The 20,908-nt window shown below is 37.7% G+C and overlaps 1 protein-coding gene across 2 annotated transcripts; it reads left to right on the top strand.

The window, feature by feature from the left end:
- Positions 1 to 229: 229 nt before the first annotated feature.
- LOC122700488 (hepatitis A virus cellular receptor 1-like) lies at positions 230 to 14,434 on the top strand. Of its 2 annotated transcripts, XM_043913399.1 has the most exons (6): positions 230 to 800; positions 1,839 to 1,934; positions 5,053 to 5,108; positions 9,596 to 9,710; positions 10,590 to 10,626; positions 13,199 to 14,434. In XM_043913399.1, exons 1-6 carry the CDS (start codon positions 452 to 454, stop codon positions 13,299 to 13,301), a joined length of 756 nt encoding a protein of 251 aa, XP_043769334.1. In that variant the 5' UTR covers positions 230 to 451; the 3' UTR covers positions 13,302 to 14,434. The 2 variants fall into 2 exon arrangements, with proteins under 2 accessions (XP_043769334.1, XP_043769335.1); XM_043913400.1 differs by lacking the exon at positions 9,596 to 9,710.
- The last annotated feature ends 6,474 nt before the right edge of the window (positions 14,435 to 20,908 follow it).

Below are 20,908 nucleotides of genomic sequence, written 5' to 3'. Positions count from 1 at the left end.
GTGCTTCAACACAAATCCCATGTGTCATTTTTTTATTTCAACACCTCCCGAAATATCATCCTTTAAATGCAGCTGTTGCCTTGTTGTGACCATGTCTTCACTCCCTCCTCAGTCACAGGTCCTAGTTGACCAATGACTAGAACTTGGAGTTCATGGGAGATAAGTGCAGAGTTCTGCCTGGGGACAGTCTCCTTGGTTGTGTTGGTGCACAGGTCCAGCACAAGTCTCTTGTTTCCTGCTGCTTGATGAATCCCTGCTTTCATGTTGATTTCTAGCTCCACCTACAACAACAATCACCACCACTACTCCAAGAACCACTACCACCACCACCACTACTCCAAGAACCACTACCACCACCACCACTACTCCAAGAACAACCACCACTACAAGAAAGACAACCATTACTACTTCTCCAAGAACGACTACCACTATTCGAACAACTACCACTACTATGCCAAAAATAACCACCAGGATTCCAACAACCACTACCAGATCCACCACTACTCCAAGAACAACCACCACTACAAGAAAGACAACCATCACTACTACTCCAAGAACGACTACCACTATTCGAAAAACCACCACTACTACCCCCAAAACAACAACCGCCACAACTTCAACAACTAGCACCACCACTACTCCAACCACAGTGGTCACCACTGCTCCAACAACCACCACCATTGCTATGCCATCAACAATCAACACCACAACTCCAAACCTGACGGTCACCACTGCTCCAGTGACAGCGAGGTCCTCTACTTCTCTTCCAATGCCAGCACCCACAAGGGACCTCCAGCCAGGTAAGCAAAAATACTTCTAAGTGCAAGAGTTTTTAAAGGAGAGGATATATTACATCCAGGGCACTATGTTAAGGGAGATGTACAATCTAGGGTAGGGATTCTTAACAGGTTTCCAAACCTGGCTTCACAGAATCTGTGAACCACTTGTACCCTCTTATATTCATCTTTTGTATCTTTAAGCATTTTCAGAGTGAGAGGGATCTGTGGGTTTTATTAGATTCTCAAAGGAATCATTAATAGCAAAAAAAAAAAAGCCAGACCACTGGTCATGGACATCTACAAAGGATGGTGCATTCAGCCCAGTTTAACATAGAATTATGAGGAAAAAATAAGGGTGCCAGAACAGGGCCAAGTGAATGAGATTCTGTCTTATAAGGAGTTCTGAATAGAGACCATTTAATCCGTTTTGAAGCCTAACCCAACACTTGAGAATAAGATTTCAGTGAAGTTAATGCTTACTCTGTTTCCAATGTCAGGAAACATGCTAACTGCTTTATAAGTATTAAGTCCCTTAATTCTTATGACAACCCCAGGACTGATGCTAAAGCTGAAGCTCCAATACTTTGGCCACCTTATGTGAACAGCTGACTCATTGGAAAAGACCCTGATGCTAGGAAAGATTGAAGGCAAAAGGAGAAGAGTGTGGCAGAGAATGAGATGGTTAGACAGTATCACTGACTCAATGGACATGAGTTTGAGCAAACTCCAGGAGACAGAGAAGGACAGGGAAGCATGGCATGCTGCAGTCATGGGGTTGCAAAGAGTCAGACACGACTTAGCAACTGAACAGCAAAAGAAATATAAAATGTGAAATAATTAATTCTGTTGTTAAACTCTCAGATCATTATCTAGATCAGATTTATTCATGATAATGAAATGCCTACATAGCAGGGTAATACGTCAAGGATATCTATTAATATATTTCTAAGAAAGAGTCAAGGGTAATTTCTGATTTCGTTTTGTTTGTTATTTCTGCTGGGGGTATAAATTTTCCTCCACCAATTGAACACTATTTTTCTGTTCTTGTCATTCCTATAGCTTCTTTATCTCCTCCAACTCAGACAGCAGAAACCCAGCCTACTACCGTGTATGAAACAAACATAACCAGCTCACCATGGCACTCTTGTTCAACAGGTAACTTCAGTTTCTTTCCTGAACACCTGGGAGCTTTCAAGTTTTGATAAGTATTAGCACATTGTTAAGAGCACACATTCTGAAATAAGAGAAGCGTGACTTGAATGCCAACAATGGCTATTCCACTCAGCTATGCAACTTGAACAAATGTCTTATTACCCTCTTTGAATCTGTTTTTATCCTTTGGAAAATGGGTGAAATATTACTTATTCTTATAAGCATTATTTGAGATAAAGATCTTGGGACACAGTTACAAGGTAAGTGATAGAGTGACAATTATGACTGTTATTTAGAATGTCCAGAAATATGTACATTTGAATGACATAGACAGCTTGTATGATTGGGACCATCCACATGCATATCCACATTTTTCTAAATAGAATGAATCAGCCTTGTCTTTAAACTTATTCGTAGGTGTACTTCCCTGGACAGAGATTTAAAACAATTAAATCCAAACTGGTCCAGACCAAACTGGTCACCTGTTTATGCTTCCTCTAAGCCCCAGAAACTACATGGAGCCAGGAGGCTCCCCTGCTGCTGTGTCAAGCTTTCATTTCACATGGACACTTTGAGTTGGGTTGAGGACATGGACACTAGAACCAAAGAGGCAGGTCCCACTAGGATTGTGCTATTCTACTCCAAAAGTCTCCCAGTTCTCCCTTGTTTTGGAAAGTCCATATTCTTTTGAGATGTAAGATTAGTCTGTTTTTCCTACAATGGAGAAAGATGATATTGATTTGTCATCTTTCCCAGATAACTCTGTTACCCATGGTGGTAAATTTGGAGAGCACCACATGTGAACCCCTTTGTAATGCAGAACTGGCTTGTTTTTCCATGTGCCTGTAAAGCATCCAAACAAGGTCAGACTTTGTAAGACCTGTGCATATGATTCATCATGCTCAGGAGTTGCTAATCTGTAGCAGACACTCAGGGTGGCCTACTTTGCCAATCAGTCAAGGAAGCTCTTAATTGAAAATGGACATGCAGCGGGACTCAGAGAAGGACCAGTTTAATTGGAATTAGCTAATAGTGCCATTTGGTTTTGAAAGTGGAATCCTTGGTGTGAACTGTTTCTGGGCATAAAAACAAAGAGAAAGCAGATAAAAATACATGTAAGAGCAGTTGGAGCAACTGCACCCTACACTTTTAGGCTAAGAGGAAGAACAAAGTAGGAAATGGGAAATTTTTGTTCTCTAAAATATGTCACTAAAACCTGGTCAAGGTAGACTTGCCAGCATGGAACAGACATTGGAGCAGCTGTGTCCCCATGACTTCTGTGACTGCTGCTGTCTTGGCAGCATCTCTGAGGCCCTTCAGCCAAGTCCTCACAGTGCCCGAGTCACACTTCAGTGGGTTAAAGGCTCACAAAACAAAGAATGTTAGTCTAGAAGAAATTTTGGTTTCATAAGGCCTGCACCTACCTTTTCAGATGCATGTGCCAGCAAATTTTTGTATATTATCTCATTTAATTCTTTCAGGGCAGGTTTATTTCTTGCCATTGCCAGACTGAGGAGGACATTTAGTTTTACTTCGGAGACAAACAGCTTCCAATTCAACTACCCGCCCATGGCAGTTTCTAGCTGTTCGCCCATGGGCAAGTGGTTTCATTCCTCACTCCATGTTTATAAGGAATGAAGGACATGATATTTGGAAAATCCATTGCATGGTATCCCCTCCCCATTGCTCCTAATGTTATATAGCAACATAATTGTGATACCTGATATTTGTGTAATATGATGTTAAGAACCCTACATACATCATCTACTGTGACAACGTTATGAGACGGGTGCTATCAACAGCTTGTAGTTCAAGGTTACCCCAGCTCGAAATATAAATACATACATTTACATGCATATGTATATAATGTGTATGTAAAGGACATTGATCAAGGTCACATTGGTAAGTGACATGTCAACACTGAAGTCAAGTTTCATCTGACTCAAGTCCTTGCTATTTTTTTTTTATAACATCATTCATTCTGTAGCTTAAGGATTTAAGGTTATAACATAAATCATACCCACAGACTAGACTAGATACTGTCTTTGTCTCTTGAAGAAGTAATGTCAGAATGTTTAAACTGTAGATACAGTAATGTAAAGTGTGAAAATTTAGGGGGATATGGTTAGTTCATTTTCACTACCATTAGAAAATGATGATTTTATAGCTCTGTCAGTAGTATGGGAATCTCTGAAACCTGCAGTATTTTTATTGAATAGGAACATAATGTGTGCAGTGGTTATGATCTGAGGCTCTTGTCCTTTAGTAGAATTGGATACTTCAACCATTTAAGCATCTCATCTAAAATTTCAGATTAAGAAAATTGGTATAAGGATGTAAAGTGCTTGTATATAATAGATACTCAGTAAAGAGAGAATTCTGTATTAGACCTATAGTTGCTTAGAAGGGCCAACAGTATATGTTCTGTGTGACAAAAGAGATATTTCAAAACACTATTAAAATTTGGACATTCAAAACTTTAAGGCATATTATCCTTTTATATTGGGATTTTAGGTAGTATAAAGTATTGTGGCCTTGAGAGTGATGTAACATATTTTCTAAAGCAGATTTGGATCAGTGTCTGGGCCCACAGGCATATAATGTAGGAGTTGGATGCCACCTGTTTGAGGTATCTTAGTGCATTTCACTCACATTTTGAATGTAAAACCAATGTAATGTTCATTTTGAACAGAGTGGTTCTGCTCTTTGGATGTGTAATGACCTCTGAGCACTCATTGGAAGTTTCTGAGCTGCCATGAAAGTATTGATTATTTATCTGTAATTGGTAATTTTTAACCTAGTTCTGAGAATGGGTCACTCTAACTTGTCTAAAATTGTCAGTAAATTTTCTGTGAGCATGCATTTTTTTTTTTTTTTCCATAGGGAGAAACAAAAAAGGTTCATTTTCAAAGGGTCCATGACAAAATGGTTAAGAAGCGAAACCTTACTACTTAAATTAATAAATGTTAGTAACTTGGTATTACTCTTGGGATGTCTACAGCATTAGGCCATATGATTATTCAACTTTCCCTTCATTACCAGAAGGCAGTGTGAATTGGTGTTTGCAGGAAAGTTCAATATCTTTTTGTAATTCTTATTAATTTTCTTTCTTGTTGAGCAGATGGAAATGGCACTGTGACACAGTCTCCAGATCCCCACTGGCATAACAATCAACCTGTAAGTATATTCCTTCCTATTTTATTAGCCTGATTCACTTATATGCCTCTTCTGGAATCAAGTTACATTTAGAGATTTCTAGTGTCAGACTAGTCCACAGATTGATTCTTTCTAATTTAGAAAATAAAGGAAGAAAAGAATCTGACTCTTAAATAGGGATACTTTAATTAATTATAAAGTCTATATAGATGCACTACTTTGTTAGAAATACCTGAAAAGTGATATTTTACTCTAGGCACACATATACACCCAGTACAGAATTTCTGCTGACCAGAAAATAAGAAAAAAAGTGTGAATTATTTCAGGCATAGTGAATTAACATTACATACCAAAAAATACTTAGATCATTGTTAGAGAAATAACATGCTTTGAATTGATGTAGTGGAATTGGGGCCATCCCCACCAAAAATATTATGTCAATGAAAGTGCGATTCCTTAATCATAGGCCCCCTAATATCCTTTTCCAATCCAATTTTCCTCCTATAGAGAAAATTTGAGGCCACTCTTCAGTCTTTCTATATATATCCTCCCCATATAATGACATATTAAGGTCCTAAGGTCTTCAACAACTTTGTAATTCTGTAATTTGTTCTCACACTTTTCCCACAGTTAGCTTGGGAAAAATCCAAGGGACTATAGTCTCATGATGTTCATCAAAGCCTCATCTTTGTGTGTAAGTTAGAGGAATTTATCAGTGAGATTTTTACTTTTGGCTCCCTTGGGTGAAACAACTTTCCTTTCACTTTGTGCAAATAACTCTTAGAAGCAAAAAACATGAACAGATTCAGGTATGAGAGTAATCTTGATTGCAAGTGGTGAGAAGTTGCAGCATGGACATTGTTAAGAGAAATTCAAGTTCAAGCAAAATGGGGTTAATGTGGCGTCAAGTGGCCTTATATTGCATAATTTAGTGTAATGAGAACACTACCAGGTAGGAATGATATGAAAGATTAATCACTCTGATGATATGGGTACTGATTGATCTGATGGATATGGGCTGAATTTGTTTGTGCTTGCTAAATAGCAAACTGCCACCATGTAAATGTCATGTCATTTTTTTATTTTTTTTTTTATTTTTATTTTTTATTCCTTGAATCAGCCATGGATTTACATGTATTCCCAATCCCGATCCCCACTCCCACCTCCCTCTCCACCCGATTCCTCTGGGTCTTCCCAGTGCACCAGGCCGGAGCACTTGTCTCATGCATCCCACCTGGGCTGGTGATCTGTTTCACCATAGATAGTATACATGCTGTTCTTTTGAAATATCCCACCCTCACCTTCTCCCACAGAGTTCAAAAGTCTGTTCTGTATTTCTGTGTCTCTTTTTCTGTTTTGCATATAGGGTTATCGTTACCATCTTTCTAAATTCCATATATATGTGTTAGTATGCTGTAATGTTCTTTATCTTTCTGGCTTACTTCACTCTGTATAATGGGCTCCAGCTTCATCCATCTCATTAGGACTGGTTCAAATGAATTCTTTTTAATGGCTGAGTAATATTCCATGGTGTATATGTACCACAGCTTCCTTATCCATTCATCTGCTGATGGGCATCTAGGTTGCTTCCATGTCCTGGCTATTATAAACAGTGCTGCGATGAACATTGGGGTGCACGTGTCTCTTTCAGATCTGGTTTCCTCAGTGTGTATGCCCAGAAGTGGGATTGCTGGGTCATATGGCAGTTCTATTTCCAGTTTTTTAAGAAATCTCCACACTGTTTTCCATAGCGGCTGTACTAGTTTGCATTCCCACCAACAGTGTAAAAGGGTTGCCTTTTCTCCACACCCTCTCCAGCATTTATTGCTTGTAGACTTTTGGATAGCAGCCATCCTGACTGGTGTGTAATGGTACCTCATTGTGGTTTTGATTTGCATTTCTCTAATTATGAGTGATGTTGAGCATCTTTTCATGTGTTTGTTAGCCATCTGTATGTCTTCTTTGGAGAAATGTCTGTTTAGTTCTTTGGCCCATTTTTTGATTGGGTCATTTATTTTTCTGGAATTGAGCTTCAGGAGTTGCTTGTATATTTTTGAGATTAATCCTTTGTCTGTTTCTTCATTTGCTATTATTTTCTCCCAACCTGAGGGCTGTCTTTTCACCTTACTTATAGTTTCCTTTGTAGTGCAAAAGCTTTTAAGTTTCATTAGGTCCCATTTGTTTATTTTTGCTTTTATTTCCAATATTCTGGGAGGTGGGTCATAGAGGATCTTGCTGTGATTTATGTCGGAGAGTGTTTTGCCTATGTTCTCCTCTAGGAGTTTTATAGTTTCTGGTCTTACATTTAGATCTTTAATCCATTTTGAGTTTATTTTTGTGTATGGTGTTAGAAAGTGTTCTAGTTTCATTCTTTTACAAGTGGTTGACCAGTTTTCCCAGCACCACTTGTTAAAGAGGTTGTCTTTTTTCCATTGTATATCCTTGCCTCCTTTGTCAAAGATAAGGTGTCCATAGGTTCGTGGATTTATCTCTGGGCTTTCTATTCTGTTCCATTGATCTATATTTCTGTTAAATGTCATGTCAGTCAGACTTATGCTAGTTTAAAAAAAAGAAACAAACACTCTGAATGATAAGATTGTTTTTGATCTCAGTTATCTGCAGGACAGGTATATTTAGTAGCAATTAATCTCTTCTATATAATATAAGCAATATAGAAGCAAGTTCACAATAGGTGGTAGCCCAATCATGGGCTTTCTGTCTTGACCGTGAAGATATCAAGGTGTCTCCCAGGTATCTTGAAACCAAGCAGCATATATTTCCACGCAGTAGGTCAACTTCTTGAGCTGCATCTTAAGGAGAGAATGAACATATACATAAAGATGTATAATTAAGATATATATTGCTGCTGTTTATAATCATGAAAATATGATAAACAACCTAAATGTTCCATAATAGGAGAATAATTACTTATCAATTAAGCATGCCCATTTATTGCCATTAGCAATGTTGTCACTGCAGTGTACTTACTACCATGAGAAGACAGTGTCAATTGTTAAATGAAAAAACTAAGTTTTCAAATAGCATTGGGACTTCCCTGACAGTCCAATGATTAAGAGTCCATGCCTCCAATGAAGTAAGTTCAGGTTTAATGGCTGATCAGGGAACTAAGATCCCATATGCCATGTAGCATTGACAAAACTGAAAAAAAAATTTATATCAATGTATTATATAGTTTATAGACACAAAATAAAATGATGTATATAGTGTAGTATACATTGGATTTGGTAACTGTATCTGTTAGGAAAAGTACTAGAAAGATAATATTCTAGAAGTGTATGTAATGAAAAATGGTAATAGTAACTATTTCTGGATGTTGAAATTATGGTTGATTTTTGTTTTCCTTTCTTTATCCTGAGGTACACACTCTGAAATGAACTTCCAGTTTTTAAGTAACATAATATTTTTTAAAAAGCAAGCAAAGACTGCTTCCTGTAACCCTGTGTTCCATCTAACTGCTTTACCTCCCTCAAGGAAGATGATAACACCGCTTTTCCCTCCCAAGGTACTGACTGTTTTCCATTTAGGCAAGGACAGCTCAGAGGCTAGGCCACCCTCCTCTGTATTCCTCATAGTGTTTATCACGAGGTACCTGAAGTACCTTTCCCAAAACCCTATTTAATCTGCATTTGACAGAAAAAGAGGTTTGGAGAGGCTAAATAACTTGCTAGGGTCACAGAACAACTAAATAAAAGTTAATCTGGGATTCTGACTCCAGAGATTAAACTCTTATGCAGGAGGAGACTTGAGACTTAATCTTTTTCTCTGATTTTCCACTTACTTTCTGTTCAAATACCTACCTGGTGGGACATCTTTAGAATTAGAATTAAGCTATGTAAAGGAGGCAAGCATGATGGCCTGGTATATTTTAGGTTTACTCTAGGACGTGATGATCCCTCACACTAGGAATTTTTTTCCCAGTTGCACAGCATTTTAATTGTTAAGCAGAGCCATGAATCTGAGCAGTTACTTTCATGCCCATTTACAAAGACACAGAATCTTGAATTCTAGTTCAAAAAAGTGTTTTAATTAATGGCCAGTTTTAGGAACTGAACACATACGAATAACACAACCATGGTAACTTGTATAGGAACCAAAATTGCTTTTTATTAGTATCATAAGAGGATTATTTATGAAAGGAGCTTATTATTTTTACAATATGTATAAACTATAATAATAAAGCACACTCATTTGAAGCATACAGTTTGAGTTTAACAAATCTGTACCCTTCTCTAAATACCACCGCTAATAAGATGTAAACATTTCCACCACCCCCAAATACAGTTTGAATTTTGCATTGTCTTAGAATTTCATCTTAAGGCTATAACTTTACATCATTTGGTCTTATCCCTCATGATGCAGAACTAGCCAGGGGCCAATAAACAATAATGTGTCTGGGTATATTATTTTCTGAGATGTTTTCTGCCTATAACTCTAACAAGATGGTTTTATTTTTCTGTTTTGTGTTTGATCTGTTGATGTTTCTGTAGCCTGCAGCGCTGGCACAAGAAACATGGATGAGCACCAACAAGGGAGTCTACATTGGAATCTCTGTTACTGTTTTGGCATTATTGCTCATGTTTGTGGTTTTCTGGATTAGGAGAAGTAAGTCACCTCAGGACTGAAATATTGAGGAATATTCTTGAGCCCACAGGAGTATTCTTGAGCCAAATGCATGTAGCTGTACATTCCATGTGATATCAGTTTCATGTAACTTCCTTGGTTCTTACCTTGTTCTTTCCTTATTTTTTATTTATCTTAAATTGATTGTTCCATAAACATGATATTTAAATTATTCATAGGGGAAATTAAATATGGAGAAATAAGCACTGGTTGTGTAAAGCTGATTTTGGAAGTCAAAAGCCAGTGTAATATACAAGATTTGTTCCCTCCCATTTTGTTCTTTTCCCATTTCCTCAATAACAAATTTTTATCCCTATTGGGGGTAAAGCTGTTGATGGTTTTATAACATCCACTTAATAGAAGAAGCACAAAAGACATTAGGAAGGTATATGATTTTGGAGCTAGGAGAAGTACAAAGGGTTTCAGATGACAGTTATCCAATAGCTCCTGGTCTCCTTCCAACAGTTGTGTGTGTATGAGTGTGTAAAACCTGTCATCTATGGGAGTAGTGCAATATTCAGGGTTTTTTTCAGTGAAATATAATGGCATAATGTAAGCTAGGGCATGTAGGTCAATACACTAAACCTATGAATCACAAGATACTTTATACCAAGGGGCTTACTTGGCTTCTGGAGATTCAAGACAAATTAGCTGGATTAGGTTAGGGTCCAGATTGATTTTTTTCTCCTTCTTTTTAAAAATATTCTTTCTTCTAAATTAATTTTTTTTAGACTCTGAGAGCTGCACTGATCTTGCTCATATTAAAGTAAAAACCACAATAATATATTGGTTTGGAAGAAAAATCTCATGACCTCTTTGGCTTGCATGTTTAATTTTCTCTTCATTTTCCCTTCAATTTAGGATATTTTTGCCTGGGTAGCAAGGTGGAGCTACTACGGTAAGTTTGAAATGGTTTGTGTTAGTAATGCCTTTTGATGTTCTTACTCTAGTAAACATAAGGAAAACTTCTCTGTCCCTCTCCTCTTTTCCTTCCGAGTTCTCCATTTTATACTCTGGATCCTGAAAAATCTAGTATATAGAGCACCTCCATTGCTGTTCAACCTTCCAGAGATGATTTTAGCATCTCTATGCTGCTGCTGCTGCTAAGTCGCTTCAGTTGTGTCTGATTCTGTGGGACCCCATAGAAGGCAGCCCACCAGGCTCCTCCCTCCCTGGGATTCTCCATGCAAGCATACTAGAGTGGTTTGCCATTTCCTTCTCCAAGCATCTCTATATTTCCCTGGAATTATGTCATAACTGCTACAGAAACAACACCTCAAATGTTATCTCTTAGAGCATGAGAACTAAATTGCAGATATTGTTTCAGGAATCATTCGAATGGGTTGTTTAGATTATTTTTCGATTTCATTCAGTGCTTTGTTTATTGCATGTCTATTGAATCTATAGTATATTCCAAAAAGATGAGCAGAACAGACAGAAAACATATAAATTAACAAGCAGGGCCTTATAGAACTTCCAGAGAAATACCATGGGGAATACTGGAGCAGCGCAGTAGGCTATGTGAGTGAGCTCCAAAGAAGCAGAAGGCAGCTCTGCAAAAATCTGGAGGAAGACACCTCCAGCCTGAAGACCTGCAAAGGCAGGGGGTAGGGACATGCTTCCAGCTCCCCACGGTTCCCACCATCCCCTATTATTCCATACCCAGCCTGCTCTGTTCATTTACATTACCTGTCTGGCCTCACAGGCATTTCAATTTACAGTTTTTGCAAATTTACTGCTTCACCCAATAAAAAATTAAATCTTCTTTGTAAGCATCCCTGCAGTCATTTTCCCAAACATCTGTAAAGGTAGGAAACCACTCCCTACTTCCAACAAAATAAACTGCTTCATCTGGTCCAGCTTGGGATTTAAGCAGTCTTTTTTGATTCCAAATTTGTCCCTCTTTAACTGCCATCCATTATTCTTAGTTCTCTTTTATTGGATGTTTGTACCCAATCTTTCCTACATCTGAGTTAATCACATGAAGTAAATAAGTAAGTAAGTACAGTCGCTCAGTCGCGTCCAACACTTTGCGACCCCATGGACTGTAGCCTACCAGGCTACTCTGTTCATGGGATTTTCCAGGCAAGAGTACTGGAGTGGGTTGCCATTTCCTTCTCCAGGGGATCTTCCTGACCCACGGATCGGACCCAGGTCTCCAGCATTGCAGTCAAACGCTTTACTGTCTGAGCCACCAGGGAAGCCCTAATCACATGAGGCAGTACACAAAATATGCCTTGAATATACTCCAGCTTTGCAAGTGTTCCATAGACGCTGGATTTTATTACTGCAGACGTGCCCTTCACAGTAATAAACCTGTGACACAGGCAGTAGTATTATTCTCAGTTTACAAATTAAAAAACAGTTTTAGAGATGTTAAGTGACATCCAAGGTCACATCACACAGCAGGTCTCTTAGAGTCCAAAACCAGACTTTTAGGAGTTTTTGACTGTCAGCTTCCAAGAGTGGAAAAAAAATAAGTACTCCCTACAGACAGAAAAGCATGAATGATAACATACTTTTAGTTCATTTTTGTTCTTTCAATGTTTACTTCTTTAAAGTTTCAGTTTTTAATCATCTAATTAGAAAAGAAAATATTTATTGTAGAAGATGCTGTATAATATAGGAAAGCAAACAAACTGAAGCAAAAAGGTGTATTTCCTCATGATGTTATTTTTGGGCTCATATATTTTGACTCATTTTGAGCTGCTGACACCTAACCTTTCTCCATACATGTATGACTAATCTGTTTAAAGATCAGAGCTGAGTGAAGATTCAGTGCATTTCATATCATTTCTGGACAACTTAAGTAATAAAAATAGTGACTACAGACAACTTCTATAAAAGCATTGATATCAAAACTCCACAAATGACCTTTGTGTACACTTGATGTGTGAGCATTCATGTTATAAAACTCACCTAACCCATGGCTTTCTAATTTTGACTGTTAGGGCAGGCTGTGAGTTTTGACCCTGTGATCTAGAACACACTTAGGTGAAGCAATACTATTTTACTACATCTGATATGCTCTGATATTTTGTATACTTATATATATTTATCTTAAATACAGGATACATACCACTAAATAACTTTCGCTAAAGGGTCACATTCCTCAGCTAGAAAAACACCAGCCAAACCATTTCCTGCCCATCTTTGAGACTGTGCATCCTGGTTTAGTACTTCAATTTGATGTGTGGTATTTGTCTTCTTGGATTATAAATTTTTGTCTTCTATTGCACGAGTGTCTTGAAAGAGACCAGTGTGAGTTTTTTGAAACCAAAAGGTGTGACTTTCTACCTCCTTATAAAAAATAATTTCCTGTAACTTCATATTCACAATTCTGGAACTTCTATTCATTTCATAGGATGTTTGAATGGGGCTCTGAGAAATGCACATGCCCAGGCTTGAGTGAACATAAACAAATAGGGTGCTCTTCTCTTCTTTCTCTTACTCATGTTATTCTTTTACAGCGTGATTCCATTGAAAGATTCTCACATCAGAGCTTTGAAAAATGCAGCTCTGAAGCCTATCCAAGCAGAAGACAATGTCTACATTATTGATGACTATCACTAAGTCCTGGATCCAGATTCTAAGGTGTTATCCCTTGACTGTAGAAGACAGTGACCAGATACCGTGTCAGAGTCCTTTCAATCAGCTGCACAATTTTCCAGTCAGTTTCCCATGGCATTGCTATGAGTCAGGGACACTGGGTAGAGTGATGCTAGCTCAACTGTGTAAAGTCAACCTCTGTCACAGAGTCCTAATTTTTTATACTAAATTGGCTCCAACTTTCTGATCATTGCAGAGGTCCCTTCAAAGCATGAAACATACTTCTTAGAACTGTACATTCTCTTTAGATCTCATGAATCCTGTTTTCCATCAAGAATTCTCATTGGGAAGATAGAAAAAAACACTTCTACCTCAGTTACCAAGGCTGTCAAGAATACCTGAATTCAACTTAGAATCGGGACATCTAGTCTGCGACTTAAAGGACTTAACATGCAAGCATTTCATGATTGTCCTTTTTTTTTTTTTTAAATCAACTGACTTCAAATGTGATATTTCTTAGGGTCCCCAAGGTTTCAAATCATGGTGTGTACAGATTTTTATTTACACAATAGAAAAATGGAGATGAGTGTGATTTTGCCATTATAGACAAATTTGGTTTCTCGGGGTTCTGAAATACAAGGCATTAAATGCTTTCTTTGGGAGGAGGATGGTATTTGAGCAGTTTGAAGAAGCAATGGTATTGAGTAGACCATGAATACACCAGGAGAAGAAAATCAATAGCCATATAATTTATGATATTTTTGCTATATCAGTGCCACAATTCTAGGTGCTTATGTTGATAACTGGCAGGCTCTGAATTTCAGAATGAGGCAGGGCAGAAATAAGTACAAGGAAAAAAGAGAGGGAGGGAGTAGCAAAACAAGCTTTGTGTTTTAGAAAATAGAGTTTGCGAATATAATAGTATTGTTTGAGAGTGTTACCAGTTTCTACAAAATGCTAAACTGTTCTCAAACCACTTTGATTTTTGAAATTGTTTTGGAAGGATAAAAGGTCTTTTTCATATTGAATCAATACCTGTGTTATATTTCTTTTTTACAACTCAATTAAATTTTGGTTTTCCCAGAAGTATTAGACAAAGGCTAAATGTAAGGATAATTTTAATCATTTAGAAGCATTTCTACATGAGAGGTTAAAAGACTGGAGGTTAATTTCACTTTGAATAAACCCTGAAATAATTCATGCTTGAGTAGTTTGGGGGACATTCAGAGCTACTCACACCAAAGTGGTCCGTGAGGGCTGGATGCTTGTTTTTTTTTTCCTAAATATAAATTTACTTATTTTAATTGGAGGCTAACATTAAAAAGAATGCGTTTGAATCAGTTCTAATGAGATGTATGAAACTGGAGCCCATTATACAGAGTGAAATAAGCCAGAAAGATAAAGACCAATACAGTATACTAACGCATATATATGAAATTTAAAAAGATGGTAACAATAGCTCTGTATGCAAAACAGAAAAAGAGACACAGATGTACAGAACAGACTTTGGGACTCTGGGAGAAGGCAAGGGTAGGATGTTCTGAAAGAGTAGCATTGAAACAAATATACTATCAAGTGTGAAACAGATCGCCAGCCCAGGTTGGATGCATAAGACAAGTGCTCAGGGCTGGTGCACTGGGAAGACCCAGAGGGATGGGATGGGGAGGGAGGTGGGAGGGGGGATCGGGATGGGGAACACATGTAAATCCATGGCTGACTCATGTCAATGTATGGCAAAACCCACTAAAATATTGTAAAGTAATTAGCCTGCAACTAATAAAAATAAATGAAAAAAAAAAGTATTTCTTTATAAACAATAAAAGAAAATAATTGGAGACTAATTACTTTGCAATATTGTAGTGGTTTTGCCATACATTGACGTGAATCCACCACGGGTGTACATGTGTTCCCCATCCTGAACCCCCCCTCTCACCTTCCTCCCCATCCCATCCCTCTGGGTCATCCCAGTGCACCAGCCCCGAGCACCCTGTCTCATGCATCAAACCTGGACTGGCAATTCGTTTCACATGTGATAATATACATGTTTCAATGCCATTCTCCTAAATCATCCCACCCTCGCCCTCTCCCACAGAGTCCAAAAGACTGTTGTATACATCTGTGTCTCTTTTGCTGTCTCACATATAGGGTTATTGTTACCATCTTTCTAAATTCCATATATATGCATTAGTAGACTGTACTGGTGCTGTTCTTCCTGGCTTACTTCACTCTGTATAATAGGCTTCAGTTTCATCCACCTGATTAGAACTGATTCAAAAGTATTCTTTTTAATGGCTGAGAAATATTCCATTGTGTATATGTACCACAGCTTTCTTAATTCATCTACTGATGGCCATCTAGGTTGCTTCCATGTCCTGGCTATTATAAACAGTGCTGCGATGAACATTGGGGTACACGTGTCTCTTTCAATTCTGGTTTCCTCAGTGTGTATGCCCAAGAGTGGGATTGCTGGGTCATATGGCAGTTCTATTTCCAGTTTTTTAAGGAATCTCCACACTGTTTTCCATAGTGGCTGTACTAGTTTGCATTCCCACCAACAGCGTAAGAGGGTTCCCTTTTCTGCACACCCTCTCTAGCATTTATTGCTTGTAGACTTTTGGATAGCAGCCATTCTAACTGGCGAGAGATAGTGCCTCATAGTGGTTTTGATTTGCATTTCTCTGATAATGAGTGATGTTGAGCATCTTTTCATGTGTTTGTTAGCCATCTGTATGTCTTCTTTGGAGAAATGTCTGTTTAGTTCTTTGGCCCATGTTTTTGATTGGGTCGTTTATTTTTCTAGAATTGAGCTGCAGGAGTTGCTTGTATATAGTTGAGATTAATTCTTTGTCAGTTGCTTCATTTGCTATTATTTTCTCCCAATCTAAAGGCTGTTTTTTCACCTTGCTTATAGTTTCCTTTGTTGTGCAAAAGCTTTTAAGTTTAATTAGGTCCCATTTGTTTATTTTTGCCTTTATTTCCAGTACTCTTGGAGGTGAGTCATAGAGGATCTTGCTGTGATTTATGTCAGAGAGTGTTTTGCCTATGTTCTCCTCTAGGAGTTTTATAGTTTCTGGTCTTACATTTAGATCTTTAATCCATTTTGAGTTTATTTTTGTGTATGGTGTTAGAAAGTGTTCTAATTTCATTCTCTTACAAGTGGTTGACCAGTTTTCCCAGCACCACTCGTTAAAGAGATTGTGTTTTCTCCATTGTATTCTTCCCTCCTTTGTCGAAGATAAGGTGTCCATAGGTGCGTAGGTTTATCTCTGGGCTTTCTATTTTGTTCCATTGATCTATATTTCTGTCTTGGTGCCAGAACCATACTGTCTTGATGACTGTAGCTTTGTAGTAGAGCCTGAAGTCAGGCAGACTGATTCGTCCAGTTCCATTCTTCTTTCTCAAAATTGCTTTGTCTATTTGAGATTTTTCGTATTTCCATACAAATTGTGAAATTATTTGTTCTAGTTCTATGAAAAGTGCCGCTGGTAGCTTGATAGGGATTGCCTTGAATCTATAGATTGCTTTGGGTACTATACTCATTTTCACCATATTGATTCTTCTGATCAATGAACACGTTGTATTTCTCCATCTATTTGATTCTTTCAGCAGCATTTATAGTTTTTTATATATAGGTCTTCTGTTTCTTTAGGTAGATATATTCCTAAGTATTTTATTCTTTTCGTTGCAATGATGAATGGAATTGTTTCCTTAATTTCTCTGTTTTCTCATTGTTAGTGTATAGGAATGCAAGGGATTTCTGTGTGTTGATTTTATATCCTGCAACTTTACTATATTCATTAATTAGGTCTAGTAATTTTCTGGTGACGTTTTTAGGGTTTTCTATGTAGAAGATCATGTCATCTGCAAACAGTGAGAGTTTTACTTCTTCTTTTCCAACCTGGATTCCTTTATTTCTTTTTCTGCTCTGATTGCTGTGGCCAAAACTTCCAAAACTATGTTGAATAGTAGTGGTGAAAGTGGGCACCCTTGTCTTGTTCCTGACTTTAGGGGAAATACTTTCAATTTTTCACCATTGAGGATACTGTTTGCTGTGGTTCTGTCATATATAGCTTTTATTATGTTGAGGTATGTTCTTTCCATTCCTGCTTTTTGGAAGGTTTTTTTTTTTTTATCATAAATGGATGTTGAATTTTGTCAAATGCTTTCTCTGCATCTATTGAGATAATCGTATGGTTTTTATTTTCAATTTGTTAATGTGTGTGTATTACATTGATTGATTTGTGGATATTGAAGAATGCTTGCATCCTTGGGATAAAGCCCACTTGGTCATGATGTATGATCCTTTTAATATGTTGTTGTATTCTGTTAGCTAGAATTTTGTTAAGGATTTTTGCATCTATGTTCATCAGTGATATTGGCCTGTCGTTTTCTTTTTTTGTGGCATCTTTGTCTGGTTTTGGTATTAGGGTGATGGTGGCCTCATAGAATGAGTTTGGAAGTTTACCTTCCTCTGCAATTTTTTGGAAGAGTTTGAGCAGGATAGGTGTTAGCTCTTCTCTAAATTTTTGGTAGGATTCAGCTTTGAAACCGTCTGGTCCTGGGCTTTTGTTTGCTGGAAGATTTCTGATTACAGTGTCAATTTCCGTGCTTGTGATGGGTCTGTTGAGATTTTCTATTTCTTCCTGGTTCAGCTTTGGAAAGTTGTACTTTTCTAAGAATTTGTCCATTTCTTCCAAGTTGTCCATTTTATTGGCATATAGTTGCTGATAGTAGTCTTTTATGATCCTTTGTATTTCTGTGTTGTCTGTTGGGATCTCTCCATTTTCATTTCTGATTTTGTTGATTTGATTCTTCTCCCTTTGTTTCTTGATGAGTCTGGCTAACGGTTTGTCAATTTTATTTATCTTCTCAAAGAACGAGCTTTTGGCTTTGTTGATTTTTGCTATGGTCTCTTTTCTTTCCTTTGCGTTTATTTCTGCCCTAATTTTTAAGATTTCTTTCCTTCTACTAATCCTGGGGTTCTTCATTATTCCTTTTCTAGTTGTTTTAGGTGTAGAGTTAGATTATTTATTTGACTTTTTTCTTGTTTCTTGAGGTAAGCCTGTATTGTATGAACCTTCCCCTTAGCCCTGCTTTCACAGTGTCCCATAGGTTTTGGGTTGCTGTGTTTTCATTTTCATTCATTTCTATGCATATTTTGATTTCCTTTTTGATTTCTTCTGTGATTTGTTCATTATTCAACAGCGTGTTGTTCAGCCTCCATGTATTGGAGCTTTTAATAGTTTTTCTCCTATTATTGATATCTAACCTTGCTGCATTGTGATCAGAAAAGATGCTTGGAATGATTTCAGTGTTTTTTTTTTTTTTTTAAATTTACCAAGGCTATATTTATGGCCCAGAATGTAATCTATCCTGGAGAAGGTTCCATGTGCACTTGAGAAAAAGGTGAAATTCATTGTTTGGGGGTGAAATGTTCTATAGATATCAGTTAGGTCTAACTGGTTTATTGTATCATTTAAAGTTTGTGTCTCCTTGTTAATTTTCTGTCTAGTGATCTATCCATACGTATGAGTGGGGTATTAAAGTCTCCCACTATTATTGTGTTACTGTTACTTTTCCCTTTCATACTTGTTAGCATTTGTCTTACATATTGTGGTGTTCTTATGTTGGGTGCATATATATTTATGATTGTTACATCTTCTTCTTGGAATGATCCTTTGATCAAAGTAGTGTCCTTCTTTGTCTCTTTTCATAGCCTTTGTTTTAAAGTCTATTTTATCTGATATGAGTATTGCTACTCCTGCTTTCTTTTGGTCAATATTTGCATGGAATATCTTTTTCCAGCCCTTCACTTTCAGTCTGTAAGTGTCACTTGTTTCAAGGTGGGTCTCTTGTAGACAACATATATAGGGGTCTTGTTTTTGTATCTATTCAGTAGTCTTTGATTTTGGTTGGGGCATTCAACCCACTTACATTTAAGGTAATTATTGGTAAGTATGATCCCGTTGCCATTTACTTTGTTGTTTTGGGTTCAAGTTTATAGAACCTTTCTGTGTTTCCTGTCTGGAGAAGATCCTTTAGCATTTGTTGGAGAGCTGGTTTGGTGGTGCTGAATTCTCTCAGCTTCTGCTTGTCTCTAAAGGTTTTGTTTTTTCCTTCATATTTCAGTGAGATCCTTGCTGGGTACAGTAATCTGGGCTGTATTTTTTTCTCATCACTTTAAGTATGTCTTGCCATTCCCTTCTGGCCTGAGGAGTCTCTATTGAAAGATCAGCTGTTATCCTTATGGGAATCCCCCTGTGTGTTATTTGTTCTTTTTCCCTAGCTGCTTTTAATATTTGTTTTTTATGTTTGATCTTTGTTAATTTGATTAATATGTGTCTTGGCATGTTTTGCCCTGGGTTTATCCTGTTTGGGACTCTCTTGGTTTCTTGGACTTGGGTGACTATTTCCTTCCCCATTTTAGGGAAATGTTCAACTATTCTCTCCTCAAGTATTTTCTCATGGTCTTTCTGTTTGTCTTCTTTTTCTGGGACTCCTATGATTCGAATATTGGGGCGTTTATCATTGTCCCAGAGGTCTCTGAGGTTGTCCTCATGTCTTTTAATTCTTTTTTCTTTTTTCCTCTCTGTTTCATTTATTTCTAACATTCTATCTTCTACCTCACTTATTCTATGTTCTGCCTCCGTTATTCTACTGTTGGCTCCCTCCAGAGGGTTTTTGATCTCATTTATTGCATTATTCATTATATATTGACTCTTTTTTTATTTCTTCCAGGTCCTTGTTAAACATTTCTTGCATCTTCTGATCCTTGTCTCCAGGCTGTTTATCTGTAACTCCATTTTGCTTTCAATATTTTGGATCATTTTCACTGTCATTATTTTGAATTCTTTATCAGGTAGCTTCCCTATCTCTTCCTCTTTAGTTTGGTTTGGTGGGCATTTATCCTGTTCCTTTACCTGCTGGGTATTTCTCTGCCTTTCTGTCTTGTTTATATTGCTGTGTTTGGGGTGGCCTTTCCTTATTCTGGCAGTTTGTGGTTCCTCTTTATTGTGGAGGTTCCTCTCTGTGGGTGGGATTGGATGGGTGGCTTGTCAAGGTTTCCTGGTTAGGGAAGCTTGTGTCAGTGTTCTGGTTGGTGGAGCTGGATTTCTTCTCTTTTGAATGCAATGAAGTGTCCAGAAGTGAGTTTTGAGATGTCAGTGGGTTTGGTGTGACTTTGGGCAGACTGTATATTGAAGCTCAGGGCTATGTTCCTGTGTTGCTGGAGAATTTGTGTGGTATGTCTTGCTTTGGAACTTGTTGGCCCTTGGGTGGTGCTTGGTTTCAGTGTAGGTATGGAGGCTTTTGATGAGCTCGTTGATTAATGTTCCCTGGAGTCAGGAGTTCTCTGTTGTTCTCAGGATTTGGACTTAAGCCTCCTGCCTCTGGTTTTCAGTCTTATTCTTACAGTAGCCTCCAGACTTCTCCATCTATACAGCACCAATGATAAAACATCTAGGTTAATGATGAAAAGTCTCTCCACAGTGTGGGACACCTGGAGAGGTACACAGAGTTACATGGAGAAGAGAAGAGAGAGGAGGGGGATAGAGGTGACTACGAGGAGAAGAGGGGGAATCATAAGGGAGAGAGCAAGCTAGCCAGTAATGACTTACCTATGTACTCTCCAC

The sequence above is a fragment of the Cervus elaphus genome, chromosome 9, assembly GCF_910594005.1.
Source record: "Cervus elaphus chromosome 9, mCerEla1.1, whole genome shotgun sequence".
Lineage (NCBI taxonomy): Eukaryota > Metazoa > Chordata > Mammalia > Artiodactyla > Cervidae > Cervus > Cervus elaphus.
Note: the sequence above shows the minus strand (reverse complement) of the source record. Positions and strands in the feature narration are given on the sequence as shown.